Here is an 18,042-nt window from a genome sequence, read left to right on the forward strand (position 1 = left end):
AAACTAGGACACAAACATATTGAGTCCTTATTAAGGCAAAAATTTCATGTTAGTTTTGCCAATTTTCACCCTTTTTATAAATTAAAATTTGTAAAATCCAAAGTTATCAATTTATAAACTTGAAATTTTTATTTAGTCTCCAATCCACCTTACAAGCTGAGATTTTTCTTATTTATTAATAGACTGACTTAAAAATTGAAAAGATTCTATAAGCATTACTTTTGAGTTGAATTTATCACTACACGTAGACAATTTAATACTATGTAATCCAATAGTTTTTAGAATACTATATGAATGAATGAATGAATAGACTTCCTATGAGTTTAACTTCTTTGTTTTTACAAATAAAGAAGTATTACAAATTAGAAGTATTAATCCTTAGAAAATAAGACATTCACCGTTGGGTGAATTAATATTGGAAAAAAATTTAGTATGTCTTAGTTATAAAACAAATTAATTTAATATACAAATTAATATTTTTAACTTTAGTTGGAGTGTTAATTTTTTTTTCAACCAGTCTTTAAAATTGGCTATATTTTGAAGTGCAAGCCCAAAAACTTGGAGATGTCTATATGAAATTTCTACCCTAGTCCTACTATAGAATGATATTATAAAAATTTAAATTCTTTCTATTGTGACTTTAAGTAAAGTTTGAGTATAATATTGGATATTTTGATTTTTTCCTTCTGTATTCAAACATTTTTTATTGTTAGAAGGCATTTCTCAATATGATTCCAAGTATATATTAACACAAGTGTTATAAACAACCAAAGAAAATGATTTGAGAGATAATTTATTACAGTTATGATATAGAGGGAAAGAGCCTATGAATAATAATGCAATTTTTTTTATTAGTGAAAGGTCTTAAAATACTTGGGGTTAAATGTATTGGGAAGTTCAAAAAGGTTTCAAGTCATTACATATCCATATATTGATATTAACATTTGGTAGATCGGTTTGCTCCACTAAGCTAGACTTAATGGGTAAAGTGTCAAAAAAGTAAGGCTTTTGGAATCTATAACTTCAATTCATAAAGTTTAATAAACAAGAATACACTCTATTTTGTAATTGGTTAGTAATTTTGGGATATTTAGAGTTAAACATTTTTAGGTTTGAATAATATTGATTGAATTACCTTCTGGGAAGTTTAAATGTAAAATTTTACAAATGTATAGTGATATATCATATCATCATGTATAGCATGGTTAGAATGTATAGAAAGACACTAGATAAAGCTGGGAAATGTAAAAAAGGAAGTTAATCTTTCTATAATAGATCTTCCTTTCTTTCTTTTCTTTTCATTCCATTTCTTCTTTTCTTTTTATATCTTTTATAGATCAATCCAATTTAGCTTTTGAAATACACTTATACTTTATATAATCATCTTCCTTTAAGATGACCCATATTATAATCAAGTAAAATATAAAATCTTATTTTGAAGTAAGACTTTTGGGAGAAGAAAAACTAAGTGGCTTCAACATTTTCCATTTTAGCGATTTGGCCAACTTTATAAACGAAATTGTTTGAGTTTATGATATAAAACCACAAGGTCTCAACAAAATATCACTCTTTATTAGAGCATAATACAAGGCATGATGAAGACATGATATATGTATAAAAAAGAAGATGTCACATTATATTGCTTTATCAAGTTATATTAATAACAAACTCCTAGACTTTACTATTAGATTTTTACTATGTTTTCATTTTATATTTGGATTTACCAATTAACTTTATGAGGTGTAAAAGCATAAAAATTATTAAAATTATACAAAAGTAAAAATTTAAAGTGTAATGATATTACTTTACTTTATGTATACTTTATGACATAGTACTTTAAAACTAGAGTAATTAAAATTTAATATGGTATATAATTTATTATAATAAATATTAATCCTATATCTAAACATGAAGGCTGTATATTTATTCTTACTAATTTTATTTTTAGGAATATTTACTAAGAGAACTAAACTTGATATTGGAGATTCTGATATTTTAGATGAACTTGTACTAAATAATATTGTAAACACTTTTGCAAAAGCAATTAACACTATACCAAATTGTAGAATTCCATTAGGTCAAAGTGTAAATGGAAGCTTAAATGTTAAAACAACAAATATTTTATATGGTATTTTTATTTTAGATACAATTGAACAATTTTGTCCCATATATAATGAAGGCAGTTTAGATGCAGGATCAATTATAAGAACTTTATTATATGATATGTTACGAGAAAATTATAAAGATATGTTAATTTTTTGTGCTTCACATGTTATTATAAGTAAAGGACCATTTTATATTTATTATTTTATAAATAATTATAATTTACCAAAATCACAACAAATGACAATAAAAAATACTGATTGCAATATTTTTAAAAATATATTAATAGGTGGATATTTTAATATGCCACACCAATACTTGCTATCTACACAATATTTAATTTCCTTAAACCAAAAAGCTTATTTTTATGTGAGTATTGATTGTAACTTATTAATATATTTCAATAAAAACAATATATGGTCTTCGAAAACTTCAAATAAAGGCATTAAATGTATATTAAGATTACAAGAAGATGGAAATTTGGTTTTATATTCTTACAATAAAAAAGTTGTTTGGACTACAAATACATATTGCAAATATTTAAATTGTTATGAAAATGCATATTTTATTATTCAAAATGATTGTAACTTAGTTTTATATTTTACATATCAAAAAAGATTTAGCATTAAACCATTATCAACACCGGTATGGGCATCAAAAACATTTTGTTAATCTCAATTATATATATGAGAATATGAATAATGTATTCTGAGTTTAATTTGAATAACCTTTAAATAGATAATCTGTTGATATCTTTTCGAGCTCCTGCGATTTTGGAGTTTTAAAAGAACCCTAAAAGTAAATGATGTGAGAGAACAAATGGTCTTTCAATGCGAAAATGCCCAAATTTTCAACTCCTCCAGGCTTCCTATGCCTCTCTACTCAAGCAATGCGAAACTCCCTGTGATCTTAGAACTGGCAAGAGGGTCCATGCAAAGATCCAGGCCGATGGCTTGCAAGCCGACACCTTTCTCGCCAATCTCGTTGTCCAGATGTATGGAAAATGCGGCAGCATCCATCAGGCAGTCTCCACTTTCCAGTCAATTGTGAGGAAGAACCTTTTCTCCTATGCAATTCTCATCACAGCTCTCGACCAGCATGGCGATTTTCGTGCGGCGATCGAAGCTTACCGCGCCATGGACAGGGGTCTCGTCCCGGACGACGTGACCAACGTTGCCATCTTGGCTGCGTGTTCCAAGCTCGGGGATGTGAGCGCTGCTAGATTACTCCACAAAGAGATCGTGAATCGGCACATTCGCCTTGGGACAAAAGTTTACAACTCGCTGATCACAATGTATACTAAATGTGGTAGCGTAGAAGACGCAAAGGGGATCTTTGATCAAATTCCAGAAAGAAACTTAATCTCTTGGAATGCAATGATCTCAGCATTTGCCAGGTCTGGGCAAAGTTTCAAGGCAGTTGAGCTGCTAAGGAGGATGGAGAATCAAGGAGAGAGACCCGACCGCTATACATTTTGCAGCATTATCACAGCTTGTTCTTTCACCGGGAGTGATGTTATTCTTGGAGCATCTTCTTGTTCTAGTTCTCTTGGAGCTACTGGGAGAATGATCCACGAGAGAGTGATTCTACTGGGACTGGAATGCGACGTTGGTGTTGGAACTTGTCTTACGAGTTTCTACTCCAAGATTGGTCAGATCGATCAAGCAAGAAGACAATTTGACAAGACGGAGTTAAAGAACGTTGTCTCGTGGAATGCTATGCTTGCAGCATATGCCACAGCCGGGCATTTGGGAGAACTTTTGAAGCTCTATCGCATAATGGAAGTGGAACCTGACTCCACAACTTACTCCATTGTTCTTGGTGCCTGCGCGAGCAGTGGATATTTGGAGCAAGGCCGACGAGTTCACGAGAGGCTCCTGCAAAACACCCCGGACATGATCACCTCCGACTCGATCGTACAAAACTCGCTACTAAATCTCTACGCGAAGTGTGGAAGGCTGGACGAATCCACCAAGGTTTTCGAGTCGTTTTGCTCCAAGAACACGGCTGCCTGGAACTCACTCATCGCAGCTCACGTCCAGTCCGGAGATCCAAACACCGCCGCCAACGTCTACAAGCGATTGCTGCAAACTCCGGATGTAATGCCGGATGCTTTCACCTTCTCCACAGTTCTTGGAGCCTTCACAGCTCTCGGGGCGATCGACGAGGCCGCGCTCGTTCACAAGGAAATCGTTTCCAGAGGATTCTCCAAGGACGAAATCGTGCTCAAAGCTCTCCTCAACACTTATGCCAAGTGTGGAAACCTGGAGAACGCGCTGGAAATCTTTAAAACCATCAAGATCAGGGATACCATCTCGTGGACTTCCATGATCCTTGGATACGCTCAACACTGCCAGGTTCCGCAATCCTTAGAGCTCTTCCGGGAGATGATCCACCAAGGCTTGAGCCCCGACTACGTAACTTACACTAGCATTCTCCACGCCTGTGGCCACGAAGGCCTCTTCCACGAAACGCTAGAGATCCTACGGTGGATGGAGCGCGACTATGGCATCCAACGGACGCTGGAGCACTACCACTGCGTCATTGACATGCTTGCTCGCCTTGGTCAGCTAGACGAGGCCGAGGAGCTCCTCAAAGCCATATCTTACGAGCACGAGAGTGATACCATCGCTTGGATAAGTCTGCTATCGGGCCTTAAAACACAGCTAGATGATAACTTTCGTCAACAAATGATTCGCAGCTCGTAGAATACATTGGCCATACAATCAAGGATCGATCGCATCAGAAGATAAACAAACTTTACATTGGCGATGAAAAAATCGAATTTTTGGCAGCGATTCACCCCCAGTAGTCACACTTGACGTGTTTGGCGAACCAAATCGCGATGTCTTCCACACAAGCTTGCGCAAGCTTCGTGTCGAGGAAGCAGTCGATGGTCGCAAAGCCATGGACGGCGTTCCTGTACGTGAGAAAGCTCGCGTCCACGCTCACCATCTTGAGAGCTTGGACGTAGGCCGCCGCGCGGTCTCTCAGCATGTCTAGCTCGGCACTGATCACTAGCGTCGACGGCATCTTGGAGAGGATCGAGCTGCGAGAAGAGCTGCGAGGATCGATGGAGCTAGCTACCGCGAGATGTTCTTCCGGGAGAAACCAGCTCCAGGCCAGAGCCAACATCTCTCTGTCCAGAAAATACGCATCAGCCAGCGAGATCTCTGAGGGAAGAGGCGTGCTTCCACCCAGCAATGGATAAATAAGAACCTGGCTCACGACTTTCAGCGGCTCTAGTTCCAGCTTTAAACTTACACACGCCTGGGAGACTTGCTCGGCGATGGTTCCTCCAGCTCCAATCCCCATCAAAGCACACCTGGTGGATCGAAGAAAGGTGTAAGAACTTTGAAGAAATTCAGTAAAGTTTCTCTTTTTCTATCTTTTCTTACCTCGAGTAATCAACGTGAGCGGAGATCCATGGATCCGCTGGCATTTGTCCAAAGCTCTCGATGATCCCGTGAGAGACAGCCGTGGCTGGAAACGCGGCTAGATTTCCCTGCTTTGCTAGCCACTTGAGCGTGAAGATCCCATCGTCTCTTGGAGCTGGGAACTTATTGTCTGGAGCGAGACGATAGCCCACCGCGATCACGATACACTTGCAAGCTTTGGCGATCCTCCGGCAAAACACGTCGTTGGAGGAGGAATCCTTGCTGCCACTCACGAAAGCCCCGCCATGGAACTGGACTATCACTGGAAGCTTGACGTGTTCTTGCTTGCTCGCTGGAAAGTAGCCGCCAGAGAACTTGAGAGCTTCTTCCAGTGCCAGGAGCTTCTCATTGTCGGAATTCCCATTGCTGCTACCGACGGAGCTTCCATCCGAGAGCTCCAGCGAAGATCTCAAGGATTCCTCGTCCCCTGGCGCTGTGTGATCTCGCGGCAGCCATCCAAATCCCTTGCTGCCCGCCGCGTCACTAACCCCGAGACAGTGGTGAGGGAGGAAGATCCGAATTGCCACCCCGGTCGCTGGATCAATGATGCAATCCTTGGTCGCTACCCCGTCGACGAAGGAAGCATTGGGAGGGACGCGAGTGTTACTGCCCTGGGCGGCTCGATTCGACACCGCCCTTCCATCTCTCATCACCACGCATCGCCGGATGGATTGCTTGTAGCGCCAGCTCGAGATCTTGAGACCCAGATTCAGCATTCCTCGACCGATTCTTCCTCAATTCCCATGAAAACGTATCCAATCGCTAGCAATCACTGCCTGTCGCACCGCTCACAGCTGAAATTTCTTACCCGGGGCATTGGATCCAAGAACGCGAGGTCGAGCGAAATCGAGCGCGTCAGCAGCCGCCGGCGTAGACCGGGTAAGCGCCAAGAAGATTGGAAAACCCTAACAGGGAGAAAGGAGACACCGAGGAAGCAACGGCGATAGAAGAATAAGAACCCTAGAAGCAACCATAGCCATGCACGAGGCACACGTCAATGCCCGTCAACTCCGGGGGGCTTGAAGAGCGCGGTTATTTCGCCGACGTTACCATGACCAAGTTACCATTACCATTTTTGGTACCATTACCATTATCCTTTTTTTCCTTGCCCTACAGTAAAGCTCTGTGTCTAGGGTTCTTGGGGGAGGCATCGATCGCCAAGCGCTTGCCATGGAGGACTAGTAAGAAATTCTCTCCTCCGTGCTTAGATTTTGATAGGCGGCCCGCATTTGCAGCGATCGCGACGAGGGCGGGCAGCCAATCTTCGATCCAGACGAGGATGCAGCTGAGGAGGAATGGCAGCAACCCCCAATTGAGGATGATTGGCAGCAACAGGAGGAAGACGATCAGCCGCAGCGGCGAGAGGAATCGCCGTCGTCGGCGCACGGCGGCGCTGGATCAGACGATGGCGATGCCGAGGAGGCGTCCAAATCTGAGAAACCCCGGAAGAGGCTTGTCAAGAAGAGCGCTATTGGGCAATCCAGCAAGGCCGGCAGGGATGACGAGCGCAGGAAACCCAGGGAAGAAAGGAGAGAGCGATCGTCGCGGCTTTTCAAGCATGATCGAGGTGGAAAGGAGAGTGAGATGAACGAGATGTGGAACTCGGTTGCTGGAGGGAATGACTCCGAGGTCGGTGACAGTTCTTTCTTTTCTCCTTTCTTTTCTTTTGGTTGTCTAAAGTTCTTTGCTTTCTTCTAGGATGACAATGAGGGGCAGCGAACTCAAGCTGATATGGCTTTCATTGACGACACTGGAGTGGAACCAGCAGCTCATTACATTGGCAGCGATGATGAAGCTGGCTCGGCCGGAGATGCTCCACAGGTGCTGAGAATTTTTTATTTGTCAAGTTGTCTGTGACAGTTGAGCTCACCACGTTTTTTCCTTGTACAGGCAGAAGAAGGCGAAGAGGAGGACGACTTGAAACGGATATTTAAGAGCGGGAAGAAACGAAAACAGGCTGGACAGACAGACGAAGAGATTGCAGCTCTGGTGGAGCATGTTATTACCAAGTTAGCGAACGCGGCCGAGGATGACATAAAACTAAACCGGCGATCAAAGCCTGCCATCAACAAGCTCAAGCTGCTTCCGACGCTTGTGAACTCGCTGCAAAAGTAAAGTGAACATCGGTCGCTGGTTCTCGATTTCTAATTCGTTTTTCCAGACGCCAGTATCAGAATGAGTTCCTCGATCGGGGTGTTCTTGGCTTGCTAAAGTCGTGGCTTGAGTCTCTTCCGGACGGTTCTCTGCCGAACATGAACGTTCGTACCGCAATTCTCCAGCTTCTCACGGACGTAAGCAGACACTGATTCTTTTTTTTCTGATTGCCTCAAAAGAGTGTGTGTGTTTTGTAGCTGCCAATCGATTTGGAGCACGAGGACAGGCGAGAGCAATTAAAAAAGAGTGGTCTTGGAAAGGTATGGCCTTGACATCATTTAGCATGTCATGTTAATTTTCTTGTCTGTCACTTTAGGTGGTGATGTTCTTGTCAAAGCTGGATGAAGAAACGCCTAGCAACAAAAAGCTGGCCAAAGATCTCGTGGATAAATGGGTATGCTTTTAGCAAAGCCGAGTGTGTGATTAAGCTGTTCTCTTTGTTTGCCTTTTTGCAGAGCCGGCCACTGTTTCAGAAAAGCACTCGTTACGAGCACCTGAGGAATTACGATGAAGAAAGGCCTATCGCAAGAAAGGCACAACCGAAAAAGTAAGAACAGGGAGGGGCCTTTTCCCAGTGCTAACTTGTTCCTACAGGCGAGTAATGCGCAATTCTGTGGAAGACGATTTGCTGGACGATGGATCCGAGTGAGTAGATCGAATGGCTGTTCTGATATGGTGCTAACGTTTTGTGCTCTCCAGGGAAGCAAAGCCTGGCCAGCCCGGCTACAGGAACCACGCGTCTCGTCCGGAAGCAGTGGCAATGGACTTCGTCGTTCGTCCGCAGTCGAAAGTGGACATGGACGAGATACTAAACAGTCGCAAGCAGCAGCAAAAGGCCGAAACAAAGCGCTCGAAGGTAAGCGAACGAGTGTTCTTAGCTCCGGGATTCTCGTTAACCCGATCTTTGATCCAGATGAACAAGAAGTTGCAGCAACTGAGAACTCCCAAGAAACGAAAGTTGCAAGCCGAGAGGATCAGTGTGGAGGGACGTGGTCTCGTAAGAACTGTGTGAGTAAAGGCCTCTTCGCCTGTAACTCTGGAGACCATCTTCTTCTCCAAATGCAAGTTAAGGAACCAAGATAGCTTTCTCTGTAAAGATAAGATGGTTTCAAATCATTTGATCAACCAAAATTTAAACCACAGAGCATACCACTCAAGTTCTACTGGTAAAAGCTCATCTCCTTGCTGGATTTCTTCACATTGGCTTTATACCCCTTCTCGATGTCCTTGGCAAGAACTATGTATCGGTTCTTTCGCACTGCTTGTATCCCAGCTTCCTGGCAAACGGCTGATATCTGGAAAGCACAAGAATTGTTCGTGAGTTTTTCCTCTTCTAAATCGCAACGCGAGCGCTTACTTCGGCTGCCGTGATCTTGTCCGGCCTCGAAATAAAGTCCTCGAAATCAACTTCATCGCTGAGGTTCATCTTGGACGTGCAAACCTGGAAAATGAGTCGCTTCTCTCGCTTATCTGGATAGGGGAACTCGATCTTCCTGTCGAGTCGTCCAGGCCTCAGTAGAGCAGGGTCCAAAGTATCGGCACGATTTGTAGCCATGATAACCTTCACATTGAGACTTTGATCGAATCCATCCAACTACAAGAGAACACTTTCAGCAAAGGTAGAAAATCTGAAAAAAAAACCGAAAGAAAAGAAACCTGAGTAAGAAGCTCCATTAAAATCCGCTGCACTTCCCTGTCTGCACCATTTTGAGAATCAAAACGAGCAGTGGCGATGGCATCCACTTCATCGATGAAGATGATGGCCGGCGCATTTGCTTTGGCAAGCTTGAAAACATCGCGCATCATCCGTGGACCCTGCACAACGTTTGAACGTTGAACCCGAAAGGTTGAGAGCTTTCGACGAGAAAGAGTAGAAACTTACCTCTCCAAGGTACCTTTGAATAAACTCCGATGCCACAACCCGGATGAAAGCAGCCGAGGTGTGATGCGCCACGGCCTTGACGAGCATGGTTTTGCCAGTTCCCGGAGCACCATACAACAAAACCCCCTTGGGCGGATCAACTCCGAGTTGCGCGTACAGCTCGGGATGGGTCAGTGGAAGCTCCACAACTTCTCGAATCTCTTGCTTCTGGACTTCTAATCCCCCGATATCCTGGAAAACGAAAGAAAAGTTTTAGCAAAGGTGGTGAAAGCTTCTCTCCAGGAAAAAAAGAAACGAGAAAAGAAGATCAAAGGTGGTGTGAAGTTTGTCTGCAAAAGAGAAGAAAAATCGAAGGAACTTATACCGCATACGTGACGTCCGGCCTGAGAGAATCCGTGAGGAGCGTCACCGAAGAGTTCACCTCCAATGAAAGAACATCCATGAGAGCAAACGAGTGCGTATGGAGAGCAACCGAGCTCCCGGGCTTGAGAAGCTCTCTGTTGACGGTGCTCTGGATCCGAACATACCGCGGCGTGTTATTCCACAAGACAATCGCATGATCCCCATCGATCACCTCCATCAAGAGCCCCAGCATAAGCGGCACGGATCGAAGCATCGCTAGCTCTTCACTCGCGAAAAGGATCTGGCGCCGCGCGAATCTCATCTCCGTCTCCATGCACTCTAATCGGGTGTCGCGGTACCTGATTTCGTCCTCCAAGGCCTTGAGCCGGAGGTAGACCTCGCCATCGCCCGCGGCAGCACATTGCCTTCTATCGACCAGCGCCATTGAATCAAAACCCTAAAGAAAGCTCGTTTGAATAGATTGCCGCCCTTGTACTCCTTTTGTGCGAGAGAGAGAGAGAGAGAGAGAGGGCGAGCGAGCTATGGCGGACGGATCGAAATCCCAGAAGAGCGATGCGTCGTCTTCCTCACTGGCGCCGCATCCTGGCACTCCGATTCGAGAGGTATCTCAGCTGGATTTGTGATATTTCGAGAATACCATGGCCGATCTCTCCCAAATCTCTAGAGTTCTCCTCCGACTGCTCGAAATCCCGGTGCTCCAGCGTCGACAATGGCCACTGCTCCAGCCAGAGATCAGGTATCGGCACGACTTTCTAGCGGTCTTCCATGGCGCTCATCGAAAATGATCTCTATAGGTCCCTCTTGGCGTCGCGGCATCTGCTGCTCCAACCGGCAACCAGGTATTGCTACGAATTTCTCGAAATTTCTCCTCCTCGACCATGCATTTCTCCCCTCGATCATCCTAGGTGCCGGCGTCGATCGATATCGTCGACCAGGTACCATCGCAACCCGGAAAGCTCTTCTCGTGACTCCATTCTCTAGGTATCTCGACTGGCCATTGCCCGTGAGGCTGCGATCTCCCGCGGAGAGATTCGCCAGTGGGAGATGGAGCTGGAGAAACGAACGCTGGCCGCCATGGGAAGGCTCCAGGAGTATGACAACGCCGCGAAGAGGATGGGAAGAGCCGAGAAATCGCAGGCCATTCGCAACAGGCTCCGGGAGAAAGTGCTGGCCCGCTCGAACGAGTGCTAGTTCGTACCAGTACGGCTCTATTTTAGGGTTCTTCGTGTACGGTATGGCCCTCTGTTTTTAGGGCTCTTCGTCTAGGTATTTTGAGAGCTTCTCAGTGGACATAGCTCCGAGTGCTCCTACGTGCTTGTGATCCTCAACTATCGCCTGCCATCGCTGGCGGCATTGCTGTGGCAGAGAGGTTTGATCCAAATCTTTCGCGGATGGCGAAATTGTTTTCCCTTGTTTCTTGCAGCTAGGTTGCGAATGTGCGCCGATGGGGGAGCTAATCGGCTCTACAACGAGCTGCCGTTGCTTCTGGGACAGGAGGAATCGATCGTGAGACAGAGGTGAGATGCATAAATGTAAAATGAATCGAATGAGATTCTCCCTTGTGTAGGTTCATACCCGATGCGATCATTGGGGCTTTGGACTAAGTGAGGCAGTTCTACGAATCAAGAGTTTGATTTCTGGCAAGTTTGTTTCTTCTTTTTCTTTTCAGGGTACTGTTGTTCTAGACAAATCTCACGACCAAGACACGGTAGATCTTCACAAGTGCATATATTTCGTCGCCGAGAAATCCAGCAAGTATCAATGTAAGAACTGTTTAGCCGTTCTTCTTCGTTGTTTTCTTTGTTTGGCTTCTTCTTTACTATGTGTTCTTCGTAACAGTTGAATATCTTGGTGGTGGGAGCGTTGGGTGGAAAACTTGATCATGAGATGGGAAACATCAACGTACACTTTTCTTTCAGGAGCTTCCGGATCATGGTCTATTTTCTTCCTAGAGACGTTCTTCACACCATCCCGGGATCATTCCTCTCGGCAGACCCTGCACGGCAACATACACATGACTCATTCGTAAAATACTTCCACCATTCCTCTCGATAAAATCACTGTTTCCTCGTTTACTTTCACTTTCACTTTCTTCTTTTGTTCTCATAGTGATCTCTTCGCCTGTAACTCTGGAGACCATCTTCTTCTCCGAATGCAAGTTCAGGATCTCGAAGCCCAAAGTGGTTTCACATAATTTGATCAACCATAATGAAGATGAAATTTAAACCACTCAATGCTACTGGTAAAAGGTTATCTCCTGGATTTCTTCACGTTGGCTTTATACCCCTTCTCGAAGTCCTTGGCATCGGTTCTTACGCACTGCTTGCATCCCAGCTTCCTGACAAACTGCTGATATCTGGAAAGCACAAGTTCGTGAGTTTTTTCTTGTCAAAAATCCTAGTGAGCGCTTACTTCGGCAGCCGTGATCTTGTCTGGCCTTGAAATGAAATCCTCGAAATCAACTTCATCGCTGAGGTTCATCTTGGAGGTGCAAACCTGGAAAATGAGTCGCTTCTCTCGCCTATCTGGATAGGGGAACTCGATCTTCCTGTCGAGTCTTCCAGGCCTCAGTAGAGCGGGGTCCAAAGTATCAGCACGGTTTGTAGCCATGATAACCTTCACGTTGAGACATTGATCGAATCCATCCAACTGCAAGAGAACGCTTTCAGCAAAGGTTTTTAGAAAATGGAAAGGAAAGAAAAACCTGGGTAAGAAGTTCCATTAAAATTCTCTGCACTTCCCTGTCTGGGCCAGTTTGAGAATCAAAGCGAGCAGTGGCGATGGCATCTTATCCCAAAAGAAGTAAAAACATTGCAGAAGCCCATCACCAGTCAACCTCAAACAAGTGACAGTAAAGTAAGATGGATTTCACAAAGCCTCCTTTGCAATTATGCTGAGTGGTTGGAGACCATGGGGGTGGTGGTACTTGTTTCAAGGATGGTGTAAGAGAGCTCTTTGAAACTCTGGAGTTGGTTCTCTACAAAAACCTCTCCTTATGGTAATCGAAGTTTCTCACTGTCTATATTGTGTCTAATCTTCACAAACATCCAGGCATAAAACTTCTGCCATCCCGGCCCTATTTTTTGTCATAACCGCCATAGCAAAGCTTGCAACGTGCCATCGAGAGCTCTTGCCTAGAGCTTGAGTCCTAAGGCTACTTCATCGATAAAGATGATCGCTGGCGCATTTGCTTTGGCAAGCTTGCCATCGCGCATCATCCGTGGACGTTTCGACATGAAAGTTCTCCTGTTGAGAGCTTACAAAAAATGAGTAGAAAGAACTTACCTCTCCAAGGTACTTTTGCACGAACTCTGGTGCCACAACCCGGATGAAAGCAGCGGAGGTGTGATGTACCACAGCCTTGACGAGCATGGTTTTTCCAGTTCCCGGAGCACCATACAACAAAACTCCCTTGGGTGGATCGACTCCGAGCTGCCTGTAGAGCTCAGGGTGCGTCAGCGGAAGCTCCACAGCTTCTCGAATCTCTTGCTTCTGTATCTCTAAGCCCCCAATTTCCTGCAAAACCAAAGAAAAGTTTTGGTAAAGTTTCTAGAAAAGAAAAATGATAAGCTTGAATGGAAGAAAACTAGATCAAAGGTGGTGTAAAGTTTGTCTGCAAAAGAGAAGGAAAACAAAAGAAGGAACTTCGTACCGCATATGTGACCTCCGGTCTGAGAGAATCCGTGAGAATCGACACCGAAGAGTCCACCTCCAATGGAAGAACATCCATGAGAGCCAATGAGTGCCTGTTTACACCAACCGAGCTCCCTGGCTTGAGAAGCTCTCTGTTCACAGTGCTCTGGATCCTAATATACCGAGGTGTATGCTCCCACAAGACAATCGCGTGGTCCCCATCGATCACCTCCACCAAGTGGCCTATGCATAGTGGCATGGACTAGGATCTGGCGGCGTGTGAATCTCATCTCCTGCACTCTGATGAATTTAGCCACAAGTTAACTTAACTGTCCGATTATCCACAAATTAGCTCAAAGTATTTAATTTAGTCCTAAATCAAATAATAAAATTAACATATTAATATATTATTTTATCTAAATTAATTAATTTGGTGCTAAATTAAATAACTTGAGCCAACTTCTAGTCGATGTAATAAATTTGGTCATAATTTATATACTTGTAAACAACTCATTTGATTTTGATAAGTTTATTATATTTTTTAATTAATATGTTCACTCAAATTATTTAATTTACCCCAATTAATTTATTTTGCCCTAATTTGAAAAACATATTCTAAATGAAGTAAGAGCAAATTTATAATATTGAAAAATTCATGATATGAGGGCAACTGTATAGCTACGATGCCATATACTATTATTAACGTAATGGGATTTTGGTAGCTGTCGGATTGGTTTCAATTCGGACTACTCATTCTTATATATAAACTAGGGTTTTTGGGTTAATTGATAATTCCATGCACTCACATTAGTGGAAGTGAGGGGCAACTTTAATTGTTCATGAAAAGGGTTTGGATTTAGGATTTTGGTTTAGATCTAACTTCTATATCTTCTAGATTTAATTTTTTCCATTTCCTTTCTTTTGTTCTTCCCTTTTAGATTTTTGTTTAGATCTAGCTTTTTGCATTGTTTAGATCTACCATTTCCTTTTAGCTTTTTGTCATTTCTTTTCTTTTGCTCTTTCTTTTTTGTTTATCTTCATAGCGAATCAACAATCTCCTCCTTTGACGCTAGAGTAGCAGTTGGTCCAATTGCTTGATGGTATGCACTTGCAATTGAACAACCAAACTCAATTGATGGTAGCATTCACGGCATGTGGTCCAACTCCTCCTACTCTTGGTGCCAATCCTTGTGTTCGTCTGGAGTTCTTTCATGGGAATCTTGGGGATAATGTGTACCATTGTGTAAGCAACCAAAGGGAACGACTTGAGAGACGATCCATAAGGGTTCAAATATAGAGGGAAAGGGCCCATGAAAAAGAGTGCACCCCCTTTTCCAATTGGTTAAGGGTCTTGGGATAGTTGGAGTTAAGCGTCCTTGGGTTTGAATAATACTGAGCTGGGTGACCTCCCGGGAAATCCAAACTCAGGAGCTTACATTTGGTATCAGAGAGGTCTCGGGTCCAACTCTGTTGGTTGGCTAAGGGAATCGCACCACATGTTGATTGACATCTAGCTGGTCCAGTTTGCTCCCGCTGGGCTCGACCCGAGGGGTAGGGTGTCAAGAGAGCGGGGCTCTCGGGAGAGCTGCGGCTCTCAGCTTTCGTTCACGAGGGCGTGAACTTGCAGGGAAGCGTGGTGGATTGTAAGCAACCAAAGGGAACGACTTGAGAGACGATCCATAAGGGTTCAAATATAGAGGGAAAGGGCCCATGAAAAAGAATGCACCCCTTTTTCCAATTGGTTAAGGGTCTTGGGATAGTTGGAGTTAAGCGTCCTTGGGTTTGAATAATACTGGGTTGGGTGACCTCCCGGGAAGTCCAAACTCATGAGCTTACACATTGGTTCGATCACTTCACGGTGATTGCCACATATCATTTTTGGGATGATGCTTGACATTTGTGTGAGTTTCCCACATGTTTCCAAGGGATGGCATTGTAGTGGTACAATGGATTGAGTGTAACCACTCGTGGGGATTAGAGTGTTCTTTCAGACGTTTTCAAATGTGCCTTCGGACATGCAGACGATTGTGATAATGCCTTTCAACAATTGCATCGTCTTCGCCAAGGGCCATCTGAGTCGATGATGCAATTTGGCGTTCATTTCTGAAGTCTTTTACTTCGTGCGGAGCCCAATATGTCGGAGCGGATCAAGCTAGAAATGTTGTGGCCAGCACTTTGTCAAGATCTTGTTAGACTTGTGCATGCACTTGCTCCTGCCACTCTTGACGATGCTCTTCGCTTGGCACAACGTTATGAGACATCGCTTCTTCCACTTCTCACTGCACGTCCTTTAGCTCTACTTCCTATGAGTGATGGTCCTATTCCAATGGAGGTTGATGCTGCTGCTACTCGAGTCCAAGGACAAGGGCGAGGACGTGGTCATGGCCATGATGTTCGTTGCTGGGCATATGATGAAGTTGGTCATACTTATCGGCGTTGTCGGTGCTTTCTAGATTGGTGACCTCCATTTTCTGTGTGGAGACCTTGGCGTCAACAACGTCCCGTTGGTGCTGCTGCAGTGGAAGGTTTGGACACCACGGTACATCTGGGAAACAAGGAGTCGCGCAAGTGATGGAGGGACCTTGCGAGAATAAATTAGTGACCCCTCCATCTTTCTTTCGGGAGTATCATTAAAGGGTTCACTCAGCATCAATTCATCTAGTGTTTACTTTCCAAGCTCATTTTTATAAGAGATCTCCTATTATTCTCTCCATGTTGGTTGATATAGGTTCGAATTTATCTTCTATTGCTCGACCTGTTGCCACACGTTGTGGTCTACACTTGCATCGTGTGGCGAACCCAATTTTCATTCTTTATGGCAATAGCCGTACACATGTATATGCATGACATGAGGCGGATTTGGTTGTGCTGTGGGCAATCTTGAGCTTGACATTGCGGGTGGTGCCGAGTCAAGCTTTTGACCTCATTCTTGATATGGATTGGTTGCAGTGCAATCATGCCAAATGTGACTTTAACGCTTCTCCCCCTTGTCTCATACTTCCTTATGTTTCATCCATTCCTCTCACTTCTGTACCTCTTCGTCCCTTTACCTCTACCTCTGCTTCCATTACTTTTGTTCCCCCACTATTTTCTCCTATGTTTCCATCTTGTTCTGCTCTTCCTTTTTCCGATCCCTCCAACGATCTTTGTGTTGTAGCTGTTGACCAGCTCACGAAGGAGTATTTTGATCTTTTTGAATTTGACTTATCGTTTGGGGCCAAGATTGCCACATGTCATCCCATTCCAACTGGGGATGCTCATCCGATCAAGGTTTTGATTCATCGTAAGTCACCCAAGGAGATCAAGATTTTCTATGCAAATGTCAAGGAGATATTAGAGAAGGGTGTTATTTGGAAGTCGCAGAGTCCTTGGGCATGTGAACCTCATCTTGTGACGAAGTCTAATGGGAGTATTCGTTTCTGCATTGATTATCGTCCATTAAATGAAGTGACGATCCCAGATGTGTACCCTCTTCCTCACACTACGGATCTCTTAGATCGTCTAAGGCGAAGTGGTTGGTTCACCAAGCTAGATCTTGCTTTTGGGTACTGGCAAGTATTGATAGCCGAAGAAGATATTCCTAAGACCGTTTTTCATACACCGTTTGGTTTGTACGAGTTCTTGGTGATGCCGTTTGGTTTGAACAATGCTCCAGCAACTTTCCAATGGATGATGGACGAAGTTCTTTATGATATGCCAAAAGTGACTGCTGACTTCATTGATGATGTCTTGATTCACTCGGAGGGGACGTGGGAGGAGCACATTCGTGATGTGTGTAAAGTGTTGGATCAGTTACGGGATGTTAGTTTAAACTTGAAGCGATCAAAGTGCGTGTTTGGGTCCAAGGACACAACTTATCTTAGGTACTGTATTTCTCGTGAGGGTTTCAAGTTGATCCTGACAAATTTGTAACCGTTCTAAAGTTCCCTACTCCGAAGTGTGTGAATGATGTGCAGCGCTTCTTAGGCAAGGTGCAGTATCTCGGTTGTTTTGTGGATCATCTTTCTGATTGCACTGCACCATTGCGAGCGTTGCTGAAATCATCAACGTCATCTTTCATCTGGTCTTCAGATTTTGAGCAGGCGTTTGTGGATCTCAAAGTGTTGTCTGGTTTTGGCATATCTTAACTACACTCGACCTTTTATTTTGCACGTAGATGCTTCTGATATTGGTCTTGGAGGTGTGTTAATGCAAGAAAGCCCAAGTGTGCCTGGTTAGCGTCATCTTATTGCATATATAAGCCATATGTTACAACCAGTAGAGGTGAACTACTCCACGACAAATAAGGAGTGTTTAGCGGCAGTTTGAGGTTTCGAGAAACTTCATGCATATTTACATTGTTCTCGAGCGTTACTTGAAGGTGACTATGCTGCCGTTACTTCATTATTGAAGCGGAAGAACATGGTTGGTCGTACGGCTCAGTGGGCTTTGAAGCTTCAAATATATGATTTTGATGTTGCTCATCGCCCA

General features: G+C 43.9%; 3 protein-coding genes, 1 long non-coding RNA gene and 1 pseudogene across 5 annotated transcripts; 3 read left to right on the forward strand and 2 right to left on the reverse strand.

Moving 5' to 3' along the window:
• The first annotated feature begins 2,933 nt into the window (after positions 1 to 2,933).
• On the forward strand, positions 2,934 to 4,811 carry LOC9649406 (pentatricopeptide repeat-containing protein At3g53360, mitochondrial). Its single transcript, XM_024660244.1, has one exon. It carries the CDS (start codon positions 2,934 to 2,936, stop codon positions 4,809 to 4,811), a length of 1,878 nt encoding a protein of 625 aa, XP_024516012.1.
• Positions 4,771 to 6,505, reverse strand: LOC9648717 (probable carboxylesterase 16). The gene is made up of 2 exons (XM_002986342.2): positions 5,502 to 6,505; positions 4,771 to 5,428 (listed from the first exon to the last, which is right to left on the reverse strand). Exons 1-2 carry the CDS (start codon positions 6,254 to 6,256, stop codon positions 4,903 to 4,905), a joined length of 1,281 nt encoding a protein of 426 aa, XP_002986388.2. The 5' UTR covers positions 6,257 to 6,505; the 3' UTR covers positions 4,771 to 4,902.
• Positions 6,506 to 6,639: 134 nt separating this feature from the next.
• LOC9649407 (protein IWS1 homolog 1) lies at positions 6,640 to 8,850 on the forward strand. The gene is made up of 11 exons (XM_024660277.1): positions 6,640 to 6,721; positions 6,776 to 7,169; positions 7,239 to 7,361; positions 7,431 to 7,651; positions 7,702 to 7,831; positions 7,892 to 7,954; positions 8,011 to 8,088; positions 8,150 to 8,241; positions 8,289 to 8,339; positions 8,394 to 8,550; positions 8,608 to 8,850. The coding sequence occupies exons 1-11, from the start codon at positions 6,711 to 6,713 to the stop codon at positions 8,704 to 8,706; spliced, it is 1,419 nt and encodes a 472-aa protein (XP_024516045.1). The 5' UTR covers positions 6,640 to 6,710; the 3' UTR covers positions 8,707 to 8,850.
• A 4-nt stretch (positions 8,851 to 8,854) lies between these two features.
• On the reverse strand, positions 8,855 to 13,831 carry LOC9648718 (annotated as a pseudogene).
• LOC9649408 lies at positions 10,927 to 12,173 on the forward strand. Of its 2 annotated transcripts, XR_002990374.1 has the most exons (5): positions 10,927 to 11,308; positions 11,363 to 11,456; positions 11,507 to 11,702; positions 11,779 to 11,964; positions 12,049 to 12,173. It is a non-coding gene; the product is annotated as an uncharacterized LOC9649408 (long non-coding RNA). The 2 variants fall into 2 exon arrangements; XR_002990373.1 differs by having other exon boundaries at positions 11,779 to 12,173.
• Positions 13,832 to 18,042: the final 4,211 nt, after the last annotated feature.

This window comes from Selaginella moellendorffii, unplaced genomic scaffold, assembly GCF_000143415.4.
Source record: "Selaginella moellendorffii unplaced genomic scaffold, v1.0 SELMOscaffold_73, whole genome shotgun sequence".
Classification (NCBI taxonomy): Eukaryota; Viridiplantae; Streptophyta; class Lycopodiopsida; order Selaginellales; family Selaginellaceae; genus Selaginella; species Selaginella moellendorffii.